The 22,590-nt window shown below is 39.7% G+C and overlaps 1 protein-coding gene across 1 annotated transcript in view; it reads right to left on the bottom strand.

Moving 5' to 3' along the window:
- The window catches only part of LOC115467686 (abl interactor 1), a 244,673-nt gene that overhangs the window by 36,735 nt on the left and 185,348 nt on the right, over positions 1-22,590 (bottom strand). Inside the window, exon 7 of the mRNA XM_030199283.1 lies at positions 18,948-19,048. Coding sequence (XP_030055143.1) covers positions 18,948-19,048 — 101 coding nt within the window. The remainder of the gene's footprint in view (positions 1-18,947; positions 19,049-22,590) is intronic.

Here is a 22,590-nt window from a genome sequence, read left to right as displayed (position 1 = left end):
TCCAGCGAAATTGCGAGTAACCCACCAAACGGGAAATAAAATATTTACCACAGCAGAGGAGGCGAAAGAGTTCCTAGATCAACTGGAAGGAGAAAAATGAAGTGCTACTAAGCTCAAATGAAGAATATATAAAACTAGAAGAGATAAATAACCAATGCACCAATTGGGGGCACTAAGCTCAAGAGATCTCAACAGAAAGACAATGATAATTAATAGTATTCTCACCCTGAAGCTGAGACTGTGTTTAACCAACATAGCAGAACAGATATGGGTGTAAACAGTAGAAAACATCAACGAAAGAATAAAACACAGAACTCAACTATGAACTTGGTCCCAATGGATGACTCTACATTATAAGGGAGGCTGAGCTTACAAAAAAAGGATACAGTAAGACTGAACTGAAATACAGACTGAGCAATTTTGAAGAAGAGCCCCAACTAAACTCACTAATTTAACTATAACAAATATCTTGATTCAATCTGACAGCAGTTAATACAGAGATGAAGAAAGGTATGATGAACAATTTGTTAAGCTGTTGTTACTATTAAACTAAGCGCAGAATTTTGGATTCAAAATAGGTATGACTATTATGGAAATAGTAAGACATAAGAAGCAATTTTAAAGAGAGCTTTAAAGAGGATGTTGGGGCTTAGTTGGAAGGACCCAAATCATATACGTGGGACTATAATTGACATAGAAGAAAATGTTATAACCATAGAAGCCCTGGATTACAAATGAAGTTGTCTTATGGCAGGAACGGGACATAGATGATGAAACACTGATCTGGCCGGTGGAAACCATATAGGTTTATGAGAATGATCATCATAGACTTATTGAACTAACCTAATAGCAGATAGTACAAGGAAGAAGAGAAGAATGTTGAGTAATTATAAAACATTGCATTGATATTTATGTTAAGTTGCACTGTATGGTTAAAGGTTAAAATGTGTTAGTAATCGATAGAGGGGTCAAAAATATGTAAAAGATTCATCAGCGAGCTAATATATAGAGGGAAACAGTAGGACGAATATATTGCATACAAATGAGAACAGGGGGAAAACAAAAAAGGGAAAGGCGTCGAAGGTGACCTAATTCCAATAGGAATAGAAGGGGATAGTAGGGGGGGAGAGGGGATTCCCAGGGGAAGGGAAGGGACAGGGGAGGGGGGGAGGGAGGGAGGGTACAGGAGACATTACCAGAAAACACAAGTGATACCTGAAAAGAAAGATAGATTATTCGCCCGATTATTTGAACAGGGGGGGGGGGGGGGGCTGGAGGCTGGGCTGGCTCCTCTCGGACATCAAGATCATGTAAATATGGAGATGGAAGGCCAAGGCAGATACACTAATTAAGGTTATTACATGGAATGTTGGGGGCATCCCTTCGCCTATAAAAAGATCAAAAATCTTAAGACACCTCCAAAGGCTTAGGGCTGACATAGCCTTTTTACAAGAGACACATTTAACTGCAGAAGAACATGCTAAATTGAATAAATGGTGGGTGGGGGAATGTATGTCAACAGCAGCGGTGGGGAGAAAAAGGGGAGTAGCAATTCTAATTAGAAAAGGAATAACAAATCACATTCATAAGATAATCCAGGATCCTGAGGGACGTTATGTGTTAGCTATTGTCACAATTAATAGACAAAAACTCTTATTGGGCAGTATATACGCCCCAAATGTCCTAGATCTTAAATTCTACAAAAAATTAGTGGCAAAAATAGCACGTTTAGAATCTATACCAATAATACTAGGAGGAGATTTTAATATGACCTGGGACCCACAAGTGGACCGATCGCACCCTCCGGCAACAATCCACCGTACACAAACTAGAGGACTACCTGAATTGTGCACTACACTAGATCTCATAGATATATGGAGGACGTTGCATCCTGGGATCAGAGAATATACACATATGTCAAGAGCTCATGGTACCTCTTCCAGGATTGACTACCTATTAACATCAAGCACATTATTTCCCACAATTAGAGACGCTGATATAGGACCATGCGTTATCTCGGATCATGCGACGGTACATACAGTGGGGGAAATAAGTATTTGATCCCTTGCTGATTTTGTAAGTTTGCCCACTGACAAAGACATGAGCAGCCCATAATTGAAGGGTAGGTTATTGGTAACAGTGAGAGATAGCACATCACAAATTAAATCCGGAAAATCACATTGTGGAAAGTATATGAATTTATTTGCATTCTGCAGAGGGAAATAAGTATTTGATCCCCCACCAACCAGTAAGAGATCTGGCCCCTACAGACCAGGTAGATGCTCCAAATCAACTCGTTACCTGCATGACAGACAGCTGTCGGCAATGGTCACCTGTATGAAAGACACCTGTCCACAGACTCAGTGAATCAGTCAGACTCTAACCTCTACAAAATGGCCAAGAGCAAGGAGCTGTCTAAGGATGTCAGGGACAAGATCATACACCTGCACAAGGCTGGAATGGGCTACAAAACCATCAGTAAGACGCTGGGCGAGAAGGAGACAACTGTTGGTGCCATAGTAAGAAAATGGAAGAAGTACAAAATGACTGTCAATCGACAAAGATCTGGGGCTCCACGCAAAATCTCACCTCGTGGGGTATCCTTGATCATGAGGAAGGTTAGAAATCAGCCTACAACTACAAGGGGGGGAACTTGTCAATGATCTCAAGGCAGCTGGGACCACTGTCACCACGAAAACCATTGGTAACACATTACGACATAACGGATTTCAATCCTGCAGTGCCCGCAAGGTCCCCCTGCTCCGGAAGGCACATGTGACGGCCCGTCTGAAGTTTGCCAGTGAACACCTGGATGATGCCGAGAGTGATTGGGAGAAGGTGCTGTGGTCAGATGAGACAAAAATTGAGCTCTTTGGCATGAACTCAACTCGCCGTGTTTGGAGGAAGAGAAATGCTGCCTATGACCCAAAGAACACCGTCCCCACTGTCAAGCATGGAGGTGGAAATGTTATGTTTTGGGGGTGTTTCTCTGCTAAGGGCACAGGACTACTTCACCGCATCAATGGGAGAATGGATGGGGCCATGTACCGTACAATTCTGAGTGACAACCTCCTTCCCTCCGCCAGGGCCTTAAAAATGGGTCGTGGCTGGGTCTTCCAGCACGACAATGACCCAAAACATACAGCCAAGGCAACAAAGGAGTGGCTCAGGAAGAAGCACATTAGGGTCATGGAGTGGCCTAGCCAGTCACCAGACCTTAATCCCATTGAAAACTTATGAAGGGAGCTGAAGCTGCGAGTTGCCAAGCGACAGCCCAGAACTCTTAATGATTTAGAGATGATCTGCAAAGAGGAGTGGACCAAAATTCCTCCTGACATGTGTGCAAACCTCATCATCAACTACAGAAGACGTCTGACCGCTGTGCTTGCCAACAAGGGTTTTGCCACCAAGTATTAGGTCTTGTTTGCCAGAGGGATCAAATACTTATTTCCCTCTGCAGAATGCAAATAAATTCATATACTTTCCACAATGTGATTTTCCGGATTTAATTTGTGATGTGCTATCTCTCACTGTTACCAATAACCTACCCTTCAATTATGGGCTGCTCATGTCTTTGTCAGTGGGCAAACTTACAAAATCAGCAAGGGATCAAATACTTATTTCCCCCACTGTATGAATTGGATGGGGGGAGGGGAAGAAGAGAAATTTCGGGGGTGGACGTTCCCAACGTATTTAGTAAATAATGTGAGATTTCGAGAACATTTACAAACGAAATGGGCAGAGTATAAACATTTTAATGAAGACACAGTACTAACTTCAACTAGTTTTTGGGAAGCTGCAAAGGTGGTCTTGCGGGGAGAAACTATCAGTTTTACTACCCAATACAAGCGTGCAAGAGATAGGGAAATCCTGCGATTGGAGAAACAAATGAGAGAAGTAAATAGACATTATGGCTTAAATCCTTGCCCTCGGCTTAGACAGGAGATATTAGAAATACAGGCGACTTATAACTCCTTATTACATGATAGGGAAGTGAAATCCCAAACATATTATAGATTCCAATTGTATAAATTTGGGAATAAGGGAGGGAAACTTCTGGCAAGAGTTATTGCCCCTAGATACGCTTCCAGAAATATCACTAGTATTAAAACACAAGAGGGAAATGTGATACATTCCAATAAAGAAATTAGACAGGTATTTAAAACATATTATCAACACTTATATAGTTCCACAGAACAAGAAGGGCTATCAGGCACGCAATATCTCCAAAACCTTACGATTCCACAGATAAATGAACATGACTGCAATCTACTGAACGCGGAGATTAGTGAGGATGAGATCACATGGGCTATAAGACATAGCAAGATGGGTAAAGCGCCAGGGCCCGATGGATACAAAGCAGAATTTTATAAATTAATGGGAGAATCGATTGTACCTACATTAACTAAAGTGTTTAAAGAATGGATATCAAAAGGTACATTACCTGAACATTTAAATCTAGCGCGTATAATTGTGTTTCCAAAGCCTAATCGAGATGAGCAACTAGTAACATCGTATCGCCCTATATCGCTTATTAATCATGAAGCAAAACTATTTGCAAAAATTTAGCAAATAGACTAGGCCGTGTTCTCCCAAAAATAATCCATGAAGCTCAAGTTGGCTTTGTGCAGGGTAGGTCGGTAGCTAGGAATCTCAGACGAATTTTGACATCATTGGAATATTTAGAGCACACTAATGAACAAGCTTTAATGATTAGTTTTGACGCTGAAAAGGCGTTCGACAAAGTGGAATGGTCTTTCTTATATGAGGTGATGGAGGGATATGGTATAAAAGGAGAGTTTGTACAGGCTATTAAAGCTTTATATGCAGACCCTCTAGCGCAGGTAATGGTCAATGGGAACTTATCTGAGGCAATTCATATAGGCAGGGGAACGAGACAAGGCTGCCCGCTATCGCCCTTACTATTTGCACTATATCTAGACCCTCTAATTAGGGATATTCAAGAATGCCCAGCGGTACCTGGAGTAGACATACAACACCAGCAGTTCAAAATGGCTGCATTTGCAGATGACTTGCTCATTATTTTAAAGAACCCAAGAGAAGCGCTGGGTAATTTATTAGAGATTTTTAGGGAGTTTGGAGACTACTCGGGATTCACGCTAAACCTTGACAAATCAGAGGCCTTAGCTATAAATACAGATGCCCATAGCCTATGGCCCATAGATTTCCCTCTAAAGCGGGCAACTAAATCTTTTAAATATTTAGGGATTATATTACCGGTAAATACAAGAGATCTCTATGATTTAAATGTTAGCAAACTCAAAGAGCAGACCATGCACCAGTTAAACTCTTGGCAAAATCTTACGATATCCTTGACAGGGAGGATATGTTTAACAAGGATGGTAATAATGCCGAGGTGGCTGTATGTTTTACAAGTTCTACCACTAAAACTCAAGCAGACTGACATAAAATACTTTTATAAACTTCTGAGAAAATTCTGTTGGGCTGGGAAAAGGGCCAAACTTCAATTGAAATTCCTGTTAGGAGGGTGGAGACAAGGGGGAATGGGGATTCCAAATATCAAATACTACAATATGGCTTGCCTGCTAAGACAGGTTAGAGATTGGGTAATGAATGCATCGGATCATACACCACTTGAGTATGAGATAGTGTACTTCGCCCCATATAATTATCTAGCGTTATTACATACCCCGAATAAGATACTCCCCCATAGATTTAAACATAGTGTTTTGCTCCAGCCTACTAGGGAAGCGTGGAGATTTATAGGGAAACTTCTGGGGGGAGACCCCTTTAATACAGAGCTATTAACTATAAGGGGCAACCCGATGTTTGTACCGGGGATAGAGAATCAAACTTTTGTCATGTGGGAAAGAAACGGCATAGCAATTATGCAAGATATATTGGGGGGTGATGGGCATATCAAAGCAGTAACACAAATGCAAACTAACGCACAATGGAGGGATTATTTTGCGCATAGCCAACTCACGCACTATGTGCGCACACTAAATACAGATGAGATTAAGAAACACTTAGGTGAGAAAATTAGAAAATTCTTTGAAGAAATAGCTGAGGAGGTGCCATCAATCTCCAGTATACACCTGAAATTGTGGGGACTGATGCCTGAGAGAGAGTTTAGTCAACTCCGTCAGAAATGGGAAACAGATATAGGCAAGGCATTGACAGGTTGGAATATTGTAAAACAAATACAGGATATGCCCAGAATAGTAGGAGGGGCTAACCTAAGGGAATGTGCGTTTCGCATATTGCATAGGGCTTATTTTACCCAGACACAACTATACAAATCAGGGGGCATCCATACCGCTACCTGCCTGAAATGTCAGAGGGCAGATAATACGCTATATCATGCGATATGGGCATGCCCTGCAATAAAAAAATACTGGAGACATATAGCTGTATTTCTATCTACAACTGTCAATTGTGATATTGCATTGAACCCTCTATGTCTAGTGCTAGATAAACATGACGCCTTTCCCAGGCTAAACAAAGATAAAATGATGCTATGCCGCAAAACATGTCTCATTGCCAAGAAATGCATAATGCAGCACTGGACCTCTGCACACCCTCCGACTTTCTGGCATTGGCGGAACCAGGTACACCAATTGCTCACTTGGGAAGCGAGAGAGGCAAAAGGGACATACAAACGCAAAGAGCGCTTTCTAAAAATCTGGGGGTGTTATCTGGATGGGATGACTCACAGAGGGAGAAGTCGAATTCTTAACAATCTGTAATATTTGTTTTTTCTTTTTTTTTTTTTGTTTGTTTTTGTTTGGGTGTCAATTGTGATAACAGAAGACTTATCTATAGGTAAATAGGGGGGGAGGGGGATATTATGATCAAGATGTGATATTGGTTATAATATATAGCCGAAACTGGAGGATAACAAATGAAAACACATAAGTCATCGGAGGTTGATACTATTACACTTTATTATGTAAATGATGTTAATCTTTTCTTTTGGCAATAATATCACAATAATATATCAGTTGTTGGAAAGGAGGAGTGGGGAAGGGAGGGAGGGGAGAAAGGGGAACATGGGGGGGGGGGGGGGAGGGGGAAAAAAAAAAAAAAATTATTACAAACAAGTTGTTGATGATATAATTAGATGACTGCGTTGTATATATACTCATTTTGGTGTTGTATAATGGTCTGTTATTACGATAATATAATAAAAAAGTTGAAACATAACAAAGAAAAAACTGCTTTTTCAAAAAACCTCAGAACTACTTATTCACAAATCTGCAATAATGGAATCCACCCCAGTGAACCCAAAATAATCTAAAGACTTCCAATGTATTATACAATACATATACAGTGGGGGAAATAAGTATTTGATCCCTTGCTGATTTTGTAAGTTTGCCCACTGACAAAGACATGAGCAGCCCATAATTGAAGGGTAGGTTATTGGTAACAGTGAGAGATAGCACATCACAAATTAAATCCGGAAAATCACATTGTGGAAAGTATATGAATTTATTTGCATTCTGCAGAGGGAAATAAGTATTTGATCCCCCACCAACCAGTAAGAGATCTGGCCCCTACAGACCAGGTAGATGCTCCAAATCAACTCGTTACCTGCATGACAGACAGCTGTCGGCAATGGTCACCTGTATGAAAGACACCTGTCCACAGACTCAGTGAATCAGTCAGACTCTAACCTCTACAAAATGGCCAAGAGCAAGGAGCTGTCTAAGGATGTCAGGGACAAGATCATACACCTGCACAAGGCTGGAATGGGCTACAAAACCATCAGTAAGACGCTGGGCGAGAAGGAGACAACTGTTGGTGCCATAGTAAGAAAATGGAAGAAGTACAAAATGACTGTCAATCGACAAAGATCTGGGGCTCCACGCAAAATCTCACCTCGTGGGGTATCCTTGATCATGAGGAAGGTTAGAAATCAGCCTACAACTACAAGGGGGGAACTTGTCAATGATCTCAAGGCAGCTGGGACCACTGTCACCACGAAAACCATTGGTAACACATTACGACATAACGGATTGCAATCCTGCAGTGCCCGCAAGGTCCCCCTGCTCCGGAAGGCACATGTGACGGCCCGTCTGAAGTTTGCCAGTGAACACCTGGATGATGCCGAGAGTGATTGGGAGAAGGTGCTGTGGTCAGATGAGACAAAAATTGAGCTCTTTGGCATGAACTCAACTCGCCGTGTTTGGAGGAAGAGAAATGCTGCCTATGACCCAAAGAACACCGTCCCCACTGTCAAGCATGGAGGTGGAAATGTTATGTTTTGGGGGTGTTTCTCTGCTAAGGGCACAGGACTACTTCACCGCATCAATGGGAGAATGGATGGGGCCATGTACCGTACAATTCTGAGTGACAACCTCCTTCCCTCCGCCAGGGCCTTAAAAATGGGTCGTGGCTGGGTCTTCCAGCACGACAATGACCCAAAACATACAGCCAAGGCAACAAAGGAGTGGCTCAGGAAGAAGCACATTAGGGTCATGGAGTGGCCTAGCCAGTCACCAGACCTTAATCCCATTGAAAACTTATGGAGGGAGCTGAAGATGCGAGTTGCCAAGCGACAGCCCAGAACTCTTAATGATTTAGAGATGATCTGCAAAGAGGAGTGGACCAAAATTCCTCCTGACATGTGTGCAAACCTCATCATCAACTACAGAAGACGTCTGACCGCTGTGCTTGCCAACAAGGGTTTTGCCACCAAGTATTAGGTCTTGTTTGCCAGAGGGATTAAATACTTATTTCCCTCTGCAGAATGCAAATAAATTCATATACTTTCCACAATGTGATTTTCCGGATTTAATTTGTGATGTGCTATCTCTCACTGTTACCAATAACCTACCCTTCAATTATGGGCTGCTCATGTCTTTGTCAGTGGGCAAACTTACAAAATCAGCAAGGGATCAAATACTTATTTCCCCCACTGTAAATGAAGAGAGGGCCAAACTTATTTCCAAAGGATGAGGCCTTTAAAAGTTGGATTGAGATCTTGAAACTAAGTTCACTGGACTTAATGCATCTATTAATTCAAACCTTGCAGGTTAAAATAGGAGTAACTCAACCACAATTAGAAACTCATAAAATCATGTTGACTTCCTTATAAAACCAGAAGTTTTTGGAAGATTTTAATTATTATTAGCATTTGTATAGCGCTACCAGACGCACGCAGCGCTGAACACCTGATATAAAGAGACAGTCCCTGCTCAAAAGAGCTTACATAAATGATAAATTTCATAAGGAATTTCAAGCCACCAAACATAAGAAACTAGCAAGGGATAGACAAGACTATTCTGACGATATGTATATATCTGGATGAAGCCTCAGGGGAAATCTGATGCCAGTGCAAAACAAGTTAAATATGATTTGTCTTTGGGCTCCTCTAGCAGTGAAGAGTCTGCAAGTGAAAATTCGGGGGAGTCAGTACCCAAGGGAACATACATAGGCAGTGAAGGTAAGAAGAACCAAGGGAGACTAGGCCCAGGATGGGGCCAATCCAGACCGAACAACAGAAGACAGAGAAAGGGACTTGTTATAATTTATCCCAGCATGTTTTAACTCCCTCTGAGTACAGTGTTTTAGCTAAGGGTCTTTCATTCATCCCTTCTCAAGGCTATGAACCTTTCCAATTTAGAGTTCATTTTGCGAGACTTGTGAGAACTTTACAGTTGAAATTATAAGTGACCATATTCCTTCAGCATTTTCAAGTGTTTGGTCGTCTGTCCCCTTCCCTGCCCCCCCCCCCCCCCCCCCCCCCACCTCCGGTCCTTACTGACATGGCGATTGACACATTTAAAAAGCTAATGCTGAAATGTTTTGACACTGGAACAGAGACCCCATTATTTTCCCTCTAATATGACAAAGCAAGAACATTTACCTTTATAAGAGCTAAAGAACAATAGGGATTTAGTAATCAGAAGAGCCAATAAAGGTGGCACCATAGTGGTCCAAAGCAAACAAGGTTATGTGAATGAAGTTCGATGACGACTTTCAGATAATACTGTTTATTCTACATCAGGATCCAACAGAAGTACTTACTTGAATTGCACAACTGACTAATCAGGCGATCCAAAGTGGATATCTGACCAACAATGAAAACAAATTTCTTAATCATCAGACAGCTAAGTTGACAATATTCTATATGGTACCGAAAATTCACAAGACACTGGTAAATCCTCCTGGCCATTCCATTGTTTCAGCCAGGGAGTCTCTCCTTGAATGAGTCAGTAAATATGCTGTCATTTAGCTCCTCTGGTTGTACAAATCCTGCCTACTAAAAGGATACTACACTGTTTTTTAATAAACTTCGTGCCCTACATGACATCCCTAATGATGCAATAATGGTTAAGCTGCTTTACACAGCGACACTTCACATGGAAGCAATTAGAGCTATAGACATGGCATTGAACACTAGACAAAACCCCTGGCCAGTCCCTACTTGAGTTGACAACTTTAGCTTTGAAGAACAATCATTATGTGTTTGAAGGTACAATTGTTTTTTGGGGTTTTTTTTCCACAACTTTCAGGGATAGCCATGGGTGCATTATTTGCCCCTTCAGTAGCAAAATTATTTATGGCCCACATGGAAAGTTCCAGGATTTATATTATGGCAGAGTTTCAGCAAGCCATAGTTTGGTGGTGTTTCAGTGACATTTATGTTGTGGCAAGGTACGGTGAAGAAACTGAATGATTGCCATCCAACCATTACATTTTCAACATACATACCATAACGTAACATAAGAACATAAAATAGCCATACTTGGTCAGACCAATGGCCCATCTAGCTGTTTCCATCAGTGGCCAAGTCAGGTCACAAGTACCTGACAGAACCACAAATACGGCAACATTATTCCATGCTACCAATCCCAGGGCAAGCAGTTACTACATTCCCAGCAAAGAGTTCCAGACCTTAACTATTCGTTGAGTGAAAAAATATTTCCTATTTGTTTTAAAATTATTTCCATGTAACTTCCTTGAGTGTCTCCTAATCTTTGTACGTTTGGAATGAATAAAAAATTGATTCACTTTCACTTGTTGTACACCACTCAGGATTTTGTACACCTGAATCATATCTCCCCTCATCCGTCTCTTCTCCAAGCTGAAGAGCCATAACCTCTTTAGCCTTTCACATATGAGAGGAGTTCCATCCCCTTTATCACTTTGGTCGCTCTTCTTCAAATCTTTTCTAATTCCGCTATATCTTTTTTGATATATGGTGACTAGAACTGAACACAATACTCAAGGTGAGGTCGCACCATGGAGTGATACAGAGGCATTACAGTATTTTCAGACTTATTTACCATCCCTTTCCTAATAATTTCCTTTTTCCATCTTTTGGCCACCGCCGCACACTCAGCAGAAGATTTCCATGCATTGTCTACACCACCACCTAAATCTTTTTCTTGGGTGCTGACCGCCAAAGGTGGACTCTATCAGGTAACACTGATTCGGATTATTCTTTCCAATGTGCTTCACTTTGCATTTGTCCACATTAAATTTTATCCACCATTTGGATGCCCAGTCTTCCAATTTCCTAAGGTCTTCCTGCAATTTTTCAAAGTTCACATGTGTTTTAACAACTTGGATAATTTTGTGCCATCTGCAAATTTAATCACCTCACCCGTCATTCCAATTTCCGTATCATTTATAAATAAGTTAAATAGCCCCGGTCCCCGTACAGAACCCCACAGAACTCCACTACTCACCCTCCTTCATTGAGAGAAACGACCATTTAACCCTACCCTCTGTTTTCTGTTCAATAACCAATTCCTAATCCACACCATAATTTTATCCTTTATACTAGTTTCCACTATTTTTCCCATTACTGACATCAGGCTTACCAGTCTGTAATTTCCCAGATCACCCCTGGAACCCCTTTTAAAAATCGGTGTCACATTGGCCACCCTCCAATTTTCAGGTACTATGGACGATTTTAACGACAAGTTACATATTACTAACAGCAGATCAGCAATTTCATTCTCGAGTACCCTTGTATGTATGTTATCCGGTTCAGGTGATTTACTACTCTTTAATTTGTCAATTTGATTCAGTACGTCTTCCAGGTTCACAGAGATTTTTCAGTTCCTCAGCATCATCACCCATGAAAACTATTTCCAGTACAGGCAGACCTTACATCTTCTTTCGTAAAGACTGAAGCAAAGAATTCATTCAGTTTTTCCGCTATGGCCTTGTCCTCCCCCGAGTGTTCCTTTTGTTCCTTCATGATCTAATGGTCCCACGGATTCCCTTGCAGGGTTTCTTCATCTGATGTACCTGAAAAAGTTATTACTATCTGTTTTAGCCTCTGCAGCAAATTTCTCTTCATATAATACTACTACTTATTTCTATAGCGCTACTAGATGTAAGCAATGCTGTACACTTGAATATGAAGAGACAGTCCCTGCTCGACAGAGCTTACAATCTAATCAGGACAAACAGGACAAATAAGAGATAAGGGACGTACTAAGGTGGGGTGGGGATGATAAAATAAGGGTACTGAACAAGTGAGTAAGGGTTAGGAGTTAAAAGCAGCATCAAGAAGGTAGGCTTTTAGCCTTCTTAATCAAGGCTTGACATCTGACTTGCCAGTGCTTATGTTGCTTCTAATTTTCTTCATTTGGGTCCTTTTTCCATTCTTTGACCAAGAAAGGGATCTAGGCGTAGTCGTTGATAATACGTTGAAACCCTCTGCTCAGTGTGATGCGGCGGATACGAAAGAAATTGAATGTTAGCTATTATTAGGAAAGGAATGGAAAACAAAAATGGGGAACATTATAATGACTTTGTATCGCTCCATGGTGCAACTGCACCTTGAATACTGTGTTCAATTCTGGTCACCGCATCTCAAAATATATAGTGGAATTAGAAAAGGTACAGAGAAATGCAATGAAAATGATAAAGGGGATGAGACGAATTCCCTATGGAGGAAAGGCTGAAGCGGCTTGGGCTCTTCAGATTAAGAAAAGAAAGCTGAGGGGAAATATGATAGAAGTCTATAAAATAATGAGTGGAGTGGAATGGGTAAACATGAATTGTTTGTTTACTCTTTCCAAAAATACTAGGACTAGGGGGCATGCGATGAAGATACAAAGTAGTAAATTTGAAATGAATCAGAGAAACTTTTTCTCCACTCAATGTGTAATTAAACTCTGGAATTTGTTGCCAGAGAATGTGGTAAAGGTGGCTAGCTTAGCAGGGTTTAAAAAAAGGTTTGCATGGCTTCCTAAAGGAAAAGTCCATAGGCAGTTATTAAAATGACTTGGGGAAAAACCCACTGCTTATTTCTGGGATAAGCAGCATAAAATGTGTTGAAATTTTTGGGATCTTGTCAGGTATTTGTGACCTGGATTGGCCACTGTTGGAAACAGGATGCTGGGCTTGATGGACCTTTGGTCTGTCCCAGTGTGGCAATACTTATGTACTTATACTTTTGGCTGTAATAGCCTCTTTCACCTCACTTTTTAACCATGCTGTCATTTTCTCTTCCTTCCACTTTTGTAAATACATGTAATGCATCTGGTCTGGGCTTCCAAGATAGCATTTTTAGCAACTTCCATGCCTGATATAGAAGCATATTTTCAAAGGACTTAGACTTACAAAGTTTCATAGTAAGCTATGGAACTTTAAGTCTAAGTGCTGTGAAAATGAGCCCCTTAGCGTCCTAAGCTTTGCAGCTGATCCTTTCGGCTTCTTTTCAACCATTTTCCTCATTTTATTATAGTCACTCTTTTGAAAATTGAATACAACTACAGATTTCCTTTGTAGCTTCATTCCAGATAGTAGCATTCTAAAGTGATCTATTTTTTAGAAATTGAATTAATGTCTGGAAAAGGGGTTTTTCAGACAGAAGTATTTTCTAAATCCACAGATTGTAATACTCTTGTCTTTTGACAGTATGCATCCCTTTCACACACAAAAAAAAACCAGTTTCCCATTTGTGCAGTTTATCTGATATCAAAGAACATGTGACACCACACATGGATATAAAAGGGCTGAAATACAACTGCGTGATAAATTAGATAATACGGGGTATCCTTGTAAACTAGTACACCAGGCTTTAAAAAATTGCTTTGCATAATGAGCGAGATTTACTCTTGAAGGAAGACAGCTCATGGAATCCGTGATCTCATGCATATTGCAATATTCCAGCTTTACACTGAAATTTTGAAAATAATTAGAAAATATTTGCGGACATTGGCAGTGCATGAAATTTTTGCAAGCTCTAAATCTATCACTGCATATTACCGCAACTTTAACCCATTAGTGCCCAATGTTCCCATAATAAAATCCCATATGGGAACATTGGGCACTAATGGGTTAATGTAGCGGATATGTTGTGCCATTTTGATGTCTTCCTCCCAAACATTGGGTCATCTGAAATATGGCTAAAATTGTACAGCTTGCACTATTACATTGGAAGCAATGGAAATTTGGTGGGAAACCAGGAAAAAGCAGATCACCTTACGAAGTTCTACATCTTATAGTTCTAAGGCTGTGGTCTATATCAATATTTGCCCTTGTGGGTTGAGATATATAGGCCATACAAAATGGCAATTAAGAACAAGGATAACTGAACTTAAAAGTTGTATTATAATTTGTTAATCATTGTGCACAAAAGGGGCATGACTGAAGAGCTGCAATGTCTAGCTATTGATCAGGGAGCAGGATAAGAAAAGATATGGTAAATATTTCAAAAATCTTGCACCAGCGTGAGCAGAAATGGATTTTCAAATTACAAACAGTATTCCGCAATAGTTTGAATGGTCCTATGGAATATGAGGCATTCTTTTGAGCTATCTTCTATAAAAGATTTTGGGATTTGCTCCTTAAATAGCAGTAATAGGTGGAGTTGTTTTGAATTTGGAGTATAAATCATATGCCATTGTGGTTTCATTCGTGAGCATGTCATCTGTTCCTCCTGACACAGCTATTGCAGAACAAGGGAACCCTTTCCTTGTCGAGGATTGTTTGACATGCCGGCATGTCCAGAAAAAAAGTGTTTTTGGAGATTGCACTAAGTTGTTAGTGCAATCCAAAAAAATCCAAAAACGTATCTGAAAACAGGACTTTGTGCAAGTTGTTGCACAAAGTCCTGTTTTCAGATACGTTTTTGGATTTACATGCTGTACACAGCCTTTTGTTTTTGCTTTAAGGCTCACACTTTTGTATATTTTATTTATTTTATTGCTTTTGTATCCCACATTTTCCCACCTATTTGCGGGCTCAGTGTGGCTTACAATATATTGTGATTAATGGAAGTATAATTTGTTACAATCAGATTTTTCTGGGTTACATTGTGAAGAGTTAAGAGAAGACGAAGTCAATTCAGAATATCATTTGGGATATTTCAATGGAGTGTAACAACGGGTGATGATAAGACGATAGAACAATAACCTGAGAATGCTAGGGTGTACCAATTTTATCTGTGGGTAGAGTTTTAGGTGTGGTGAAAGTAAGGGGAGGGGAATTCAGAGGGAGTGTACTTATGCGTTTCTTTTATTGTATATGGACTTCATGTGTTTTGATCTTTACAGTAGATTTTCTCAAAGAGATGAGTCTTCAATAACTTGCGGAAGTCGATTAACTCGTAGATCGCCTTCAAGCTGCGCGGCAGTGCATTCCAAAATTGCGTGCTCATATAAGAGAAGGTTGATGCGTGCAGTACTTTGTATTTTATGCCTTTGCACTTAGGGAAGTGTAGATTGAGGAAAGTTCGGGATGATCTTTTGGCATTTCTGGGAGGCAGGTCTATTAAGTCAGACATATAATACAGTATAATACATTGGAAGCCTTTAGATTATTTTGTGCTCACTGGGGTGGATCCCATTATTGCAAATTTGTGAATAAGTAATTCTGGGATTTTTAGAAACAGTGATCTTTGCACGCTAATGTTGCCAGTTAGAACATGGCTATAAACAGGGAAAATGAAAAATCAGTCATTGTATGGATAGGATTCAACAGTGGGCATGGAATAATATGATGAAACTGAATACCTCAGGGATCTCCCCTTTCACCGATTCTCTTCAATCTAATGATGTTACCTTTGGCCAAAGCATTGTCTAACCAAGACCTAAATCCATATATTTATGCCGATGATGTGACAATATATATTCTGTTCAAAAAGGACTTATCAGAAAATGCAGACAAAATAAATTGCAGCTTCCAAATTATGAACTCATGGGCAGACGCTTTCCAACTAAAGCTGAATACAGAAAAGACAATGCCTATCATCATCAACTATCCCAACATAAACACACCAAACCATACTCTCCCTGTTGCAGACACCCTGAAACTCCTAGGCGTAACAATTGATCGCAATCTTAATCTAGACTGCCATGTAAAAAATGTCATAAAGAAAATGTTCTATGCAATGTGGAGGTTCAGAAGAGCAAAACCTTTCTTCCCAAGAGAGACATTTCACGTATTGGTGCAATCATTGGTTCTGAGCCATTTGGTCTACTGTAATTCCTTATACGCGGGATGCAAGGCACAAACCATCAAGAAACTCCAGACAGCCCAGAACACCGCAGTCAGATTAATATTTGGCAAGGCAAGATATGAAATTGCCAGACCCCTTAGAGAAAGCCTGCATTGGCTCCCACTGAAAGATCGTATTGCATTCAAGATATGTACCTTGGTCCATAAAATCGTTTATGGAGATGCCCCATCATACATGTCAGACCTAATTGACTTACCAGAGAGAAACAACAAAAGTTCATCACACACCTGCTTAAACCTTCATTATCCCAATTGCAGAGGACTTAAATACAAGTCTGTACACATACATCCAGTTTCTCATACACCTGCACACAACTATGGAATGAATTACCGATTGCCATAAAAACAACACATGACCAGACAACCTTCCGAAAGTTATTAAAGACCTACTTATTCATAAAGGCATATAATAAAGATTCCCCATAACGATCTGACTTCCTAATTATTCCAATCACAACTATTAAGGAACCCTATCTGTTCATCCTAATTACATCCTCACGACTGAATATTATATCGTGTCCTGATATCATTATGTTATGTTGATCTTTCAATCCACTTCCAATCCAATATGATTTACTTATGTACTCTTATTTGTAAGAATTGTAAAATTATTATTTCGTTAATATGATTGCTATGATATTCTATGTACCCATCTGTATCTCTATTCTGAAATTCTTATCCTATAATGTGTACATGTTGCAAGCCACATTGAGCCTGCAAATAGGTGGGAAAATGTGGGATACAAGTGCAGCAAATAAATAAATAAAATACTACTAAGATGTCAAGATTACTGTTCCTAATGCTATTTTGTTACCCTCACGTAAAACTTTACCAGTACAAGAGAAATCGAGAGATCTTAGAGATTCCTCATTGTCTTTTGAGCTTTAGTTACCCATTTAGCAATCCTATTTTGATGAAATATTTCCTTTGTTGGTTCACATGTTATCACAACTGGACTATTGCAATGGTCTTTACCTGGGTCTGTCTACGAGGCTACTGAACAAACTTCAACTTATTCAGAATACTTCAGCCAGATTAATTTTTAGGATTAGAAAATTTGACAGTGTTCTGCCTTTTCTATCTAAATTGCATTGGCTCCCTGTACAGGCTCAAATATCTTTTAAATCAGCTTGTTTCATGTTTCAAATATTTTACGATCTTACTTCTGAATTTGTAATTATATTGCCGTTTGCTCCACTGCTTAGACATTCTACTCAGATCAATTGTTGCTTCACTTGCCTACTTCTAAAGGGGTTCATTTTAAAGTATATTCAATGACTCTTTCATTCCGTGCAACTTCAATCTGGAATACCATACCTTTATTTATCAGAACAAATCCAAATTATTTGTCATTCTGCAAAAAATGTAAAACTTTATTTTGCAAATTTTGAATAGGTTATGATTCTCTGAATTTATTTTTTTTCTTTTTTGTTTTGCTTAGATACTTTGATGCATTCTAGGTATTGTATTTTAGTTACTGTATTCCGTTTTTGTAAACCGCATTGGACCCTGAAGTGGGATAAAGGTCAATAAGCCCTGAATTGGTATTTTTCCGCTGCAGTAAAAATGGCCTTAGTGTGCCAGAAAGACCTGTGTGACGGTGCGCTAAGGCCACTTTTACTGCAGTTTAGTAAAAGAACCCCTTAGACTGTGAGCCCACTAGGGAGAAACTATCTGAATATAGTATGAAAGGTGGTATATTAAACTCATCACCCCTCATTTCAGAGGAATGTCAAAAAATGGATCACAATGTCCAATTAAATTTTACTTCTCTTTTCAAGGAAAGGAAAAATAGAAATATAAAATCTTTTTTAATACCTGTTTTTGTTAAGAAAAACAAAACATATTTCAGCAGTTAAATTTAAAACACACTGAGAATCAAAACCACATCCATGCAGTAGCTCACATGACTTTAGACTGAAGGAACTCATGAGGCAGTGACTGTATAGGAAGTCCCATGCATGTTCAGAAAAATTTAATTTCCTGAGCTCTGTGAAGGTCATTTGTGTTGCCGAAATTGGGATGATGCTACTCACTTGTGTGTCTGACTCATCTTGCCTATCAGTGCATAAAAGACACATCCTAATGTGGGATTATCACCTGAGGGTTGGAGATGGAGGTGGCAGAGAGTGAATTGCTGAACATCAGGTGTGAGGCACATTAGGTTGTAAGAGGCTATGAACTGTTTGCAGTATTCAAGACTTTAGTCAGTGCTGCTATTCTTTATGTGCTAAAACAAATTGCAGAACAATTCCACATCAAACATTCCATATTTTACTTTTGATCAAGTTTAATGCTTGAGACTTAGTCACTGAGTTTAGTCAGTGAGCTTATCCTAAGAATAACGTGTAGAATCCAATTTCCACCAAAAGCAGTGTATCAGGTGTTCTCCAGAGTTCTCTGGCCATGAAGAAATGTTGTAAAAACCTCCAATGAGGCTATAAGTGAACATAATAGTAAAAGCAGATGTATACCTTGCCCAACAGTTGGTGGAGAAGGAGTAGGCACGGCAATGGGAATGCCAATACTGCTGCTTCCACTGTTTTCTCGACTTCCACTTCCTCCACTACTACCACTGCAACACAAATCATAACCATGCTTAATTACAAGAAAAAAATATCATATTCGGATGTCATATCCAAATCTGATAAAACTAGTTGTGTTATAAGTAACTAGGAAAATCATCATCAATCCAAATCAACTTTACCTGGTAGATCAACTGTCTTCTGGTGTTGTATATACAGTCAAACCTGTTTAATGTCACATTTAAGGGACCGTTCAAATTGTGTGACATTAAGCGGAGTTGACATTAACAGGAGTTTTTACCTTAGATACATTTACAATGTATAAAAGCAGAAAAGGCAGAGTCAGATGTTAGTTTTCATATTTCTGCTTTTATTCAAAGGAGCTGACGCACTCATACAGTACAGAGAACATGAAAGGGAAACTGACATTCAAATATGTTGATCTGCAGCTGAAAAAGTGTGTGATTCTATACTGCGAGATATCCACTGGTCTGTTAATTAAGACGTCCTGAATACAAGCCATAGCATTGAAAACATCCTCCTGTACATCTGTCAAATTGCTAATGAAACCTCATGATAGCTGAACACAGGAATCCCACGGAGCAAGCAAACAGAAAACCAAAAAGCAGGAGACTGGAGGCAGCTTAGCAGACATGGGATTTAAAAAAATGTAATACAGTACTTTAATTCATATAACAAATAAAATAGTCCTTAGTTATTACTACATAAGACTTTTTTTTTTTTTTTTTTTTACTGTTACATGGAAGACTCGACATGGCACCGTGTTTCGGCTTAAAGTGCCTTCCTCAGGAGTCTTGAAAATATTGGTTCAGCAATTAGGAACAAAAACAGCTACATATAGTCGCAGATGGTCTTTAAAAAAAAAAAAAAAAAGTGGACAAACTAATATGTTTTAAACCAATCCACAATTACCACGTAAACTTTTGAAAGATCACGGAAAAAAAGCACAATTCTTTTGCACACTGCAGAGGATTGTGCTTTTTTCCATGATCTTTCAAAAGTTTACATGGTAACTGTGGATTGGTTTGAAACATCGTTTTCTGTCCACTGTCTTTTTAAAGAACACCTGAGACCATATGTAGCTCTTTTTGTTTCTATTGCTGAACCAACTTTTTAAAGACTCCTGAGGCATGCACTTTAAGCTGAAACACTGTGCCGTGTTGAGTCTTATATGTAACAGCAACAAAAAAAAAACAAAAAAACAAAAAAAAAAAGAGACTTATGTAGTAATAACTAAGGACTATTTTATTAGTTATATACATTAAAGTATTGTATTACATTTTTAAGTCCCATTGTCTGCTGAGCCTTCTTCAGTCTCTCGCTTTTTGGCCAAACTGCTAATGAAAGCACGCACTGTTTCGAAAGCAGGTCACAGACTATGCAAGTGTTAAAAGTGGTTGTTCCTTTAAAGGTTGTTTCATCCATGTCATCTTCAAAACATTCTGAATCCTCCAGAGCAGATTTGTCATTTTTACATCAACTTGCTGTAATTTCTTCAATGGACTGTGCTTCTGTTGTAATCAATTCATCATCAGTTGTTACAAATTCTTCAAAGGTTACTGAACTGTCCGAAACTGCAACCACTCCTTGTCACACAGCATCGCTAAAGGCTTATCAATGTCAACTATCACCAGCATCTTGAGGTGTATATGATGTATCAGACTGCACCTTGCAAAAACAATTGATGATCATGGCCTAACTAAATTCCATGCAGTATGCACGAAGTTGATGGCAATTTTGATATCATGTCAGCCGATCGGCTTCTGTTCCACAGAAAGCAGAATATACCACACAATTCGCTTTCTATACTGGTTGAACATAAAAATGATACCCTGGTCACAAGAATGAATTGCACGTGTGTTTGGTGACAGAAAGACTACATTTGTTGCAGTCCGGTTCCTGATGTCAGTGTGAACCAGGCAACTGTCCACAAACAGAATTTTCCTTTTGTTTCTTTTTTTTTTTTTGTCAAATGCAACCACCCAATCTGCCTGTCATCCATGTGCATTTGTCTGTCTTGGAGGTTACCTGAAGGCTTCTAACATTTTTGAAACTGTGTGGATTTTATCATTTTCCAATTACAAACATCGGACACTTCTCAGTGCTGGACATGTTGAAGCAAACTACAGCTAATAGGCAGTCTTTTGCTCTTTTTCCACCACAGCACTTTTTTTTTTTTTTTTGAAGCATAGTGTTCGGTCTGGTAGCAGTTTGTAAAAGGCGCCAGCTTCATTCATGTTGAACACATCATCTGGTCTGTAGCCCTCCATTATATCTGGCAAACAGGAAAGCCAGTCATTAACCGCCTCCTGCTCTACACTGGTACACTCACCAGCTACAACCTTGATACTATGGCTTTTTGTTTTAAGCGGTCAAAAAAAGCTTAGTAGCAGGTGTTCTCAAAGGACAGCAGGCATATATTCTCAAATGTGGGTGATATGATCCATGAGCCTGATGCAGACACTGCAAAGTGCAGTGTCATTTAAAGTCTTTGAGGCAGTGCTCCACCACAAATGTGGGGATGTCTTCCCACCCAACGCACAAGAGTGGGGTCAGTAGTACAGTACTAAAGCTAAAATGTCAACTCCAAGGGGAGGTGGGAGGGATGAAAATATATGCCTGCTGTCCTCGGAGAACATCTGCTACAGGTAAGTAATTTATATCTTTCTCTAACAACAAGCAGGTATAATTTTCTCATATGTGGTACTCACTAGCTACCAGGATCACAATTAAAAATCATTTTCTGCAATTAGAGAGACTAGTGAGCCTGGTGGGGGAAAAAAGGGTCATAGGGCAGTTGGCTCTTTAATAAAAAGAATCTGCAGGGCTGCTTATCCAAACCAACTATCCCACCTGGAATGCTGCTTCAGACAGTAGTGAGCAGTGAAGGTGTGGAAATAACACCACATAGCTGCCTTACAAATGTCTTCAATGGAGGCAGAGAGGAAATGGGCTACTGAAGTTGCCATGGCCATTAATGGTCAGTCTAGCCTCAGCACACGTATAGCAGATACCATCAACTTGGCTGGCAGACTGAATGTTTGGTGATGGCTATCTACAATCTATTAGGATTGAAGGATACAAAAAGCTAGGAGGATCTCTGATGGGGTTTTATATGTCTTGATAGTATGCTAGAGCATGCTTGCAGTAGAAGGCATGCAGCAGTGCTTCTCCAGGATTACAGTGTAGTTTAGGGAAGACGACAGATAGTACAATGGATTGATTGAGATGGAACTCAGATACTACTTTAGGAAGAAATTTAGGGTGGGTTTAGAGTACAACTCTGTCTTGGTAGAACCAGGTATAAGGAGGATCTTTCACAAGAGCTTGAAGCTCACCGACTCTTCTGGCAGAAGTAAGGGTTATTAAGAACACTAGCTTATATGTGAGAAATTTTAGAGAACAAGAATCAAGCGGTTCAAATGGAAGTTTCATGAGAGCTGTTAGGATGACTTTCAGATTCCATGCCACTGGAAGCAATTTGATAGGTTTGATATGAAACAAACCTTTCATGAATCTAATTAATAAGGAATGATCTGAAACTGGTTTATCATCAACTTTAGAATGAAAA

The sequence above is a fragment of the Microcaecilia unicolor genome, chromosome 1, assembly GCF_901765095.1.
Source record: "Microcaecilia unicolor chromosome 1, aMicUni1.1, whole genome shotgun sequence".
NCBI classification, from domain to species: domain Eukaryota; kingdom Metazoa; phylum Chordata; class Amphibia; order Gymnophiona; family Siphonopidae; genus Microcaecilia; species Microcaecilia unicolor.
Note: the sequence above shows the minus strand (reverse complement) of the source record. Positions and strands in the feature narration are given on the sequence as shown.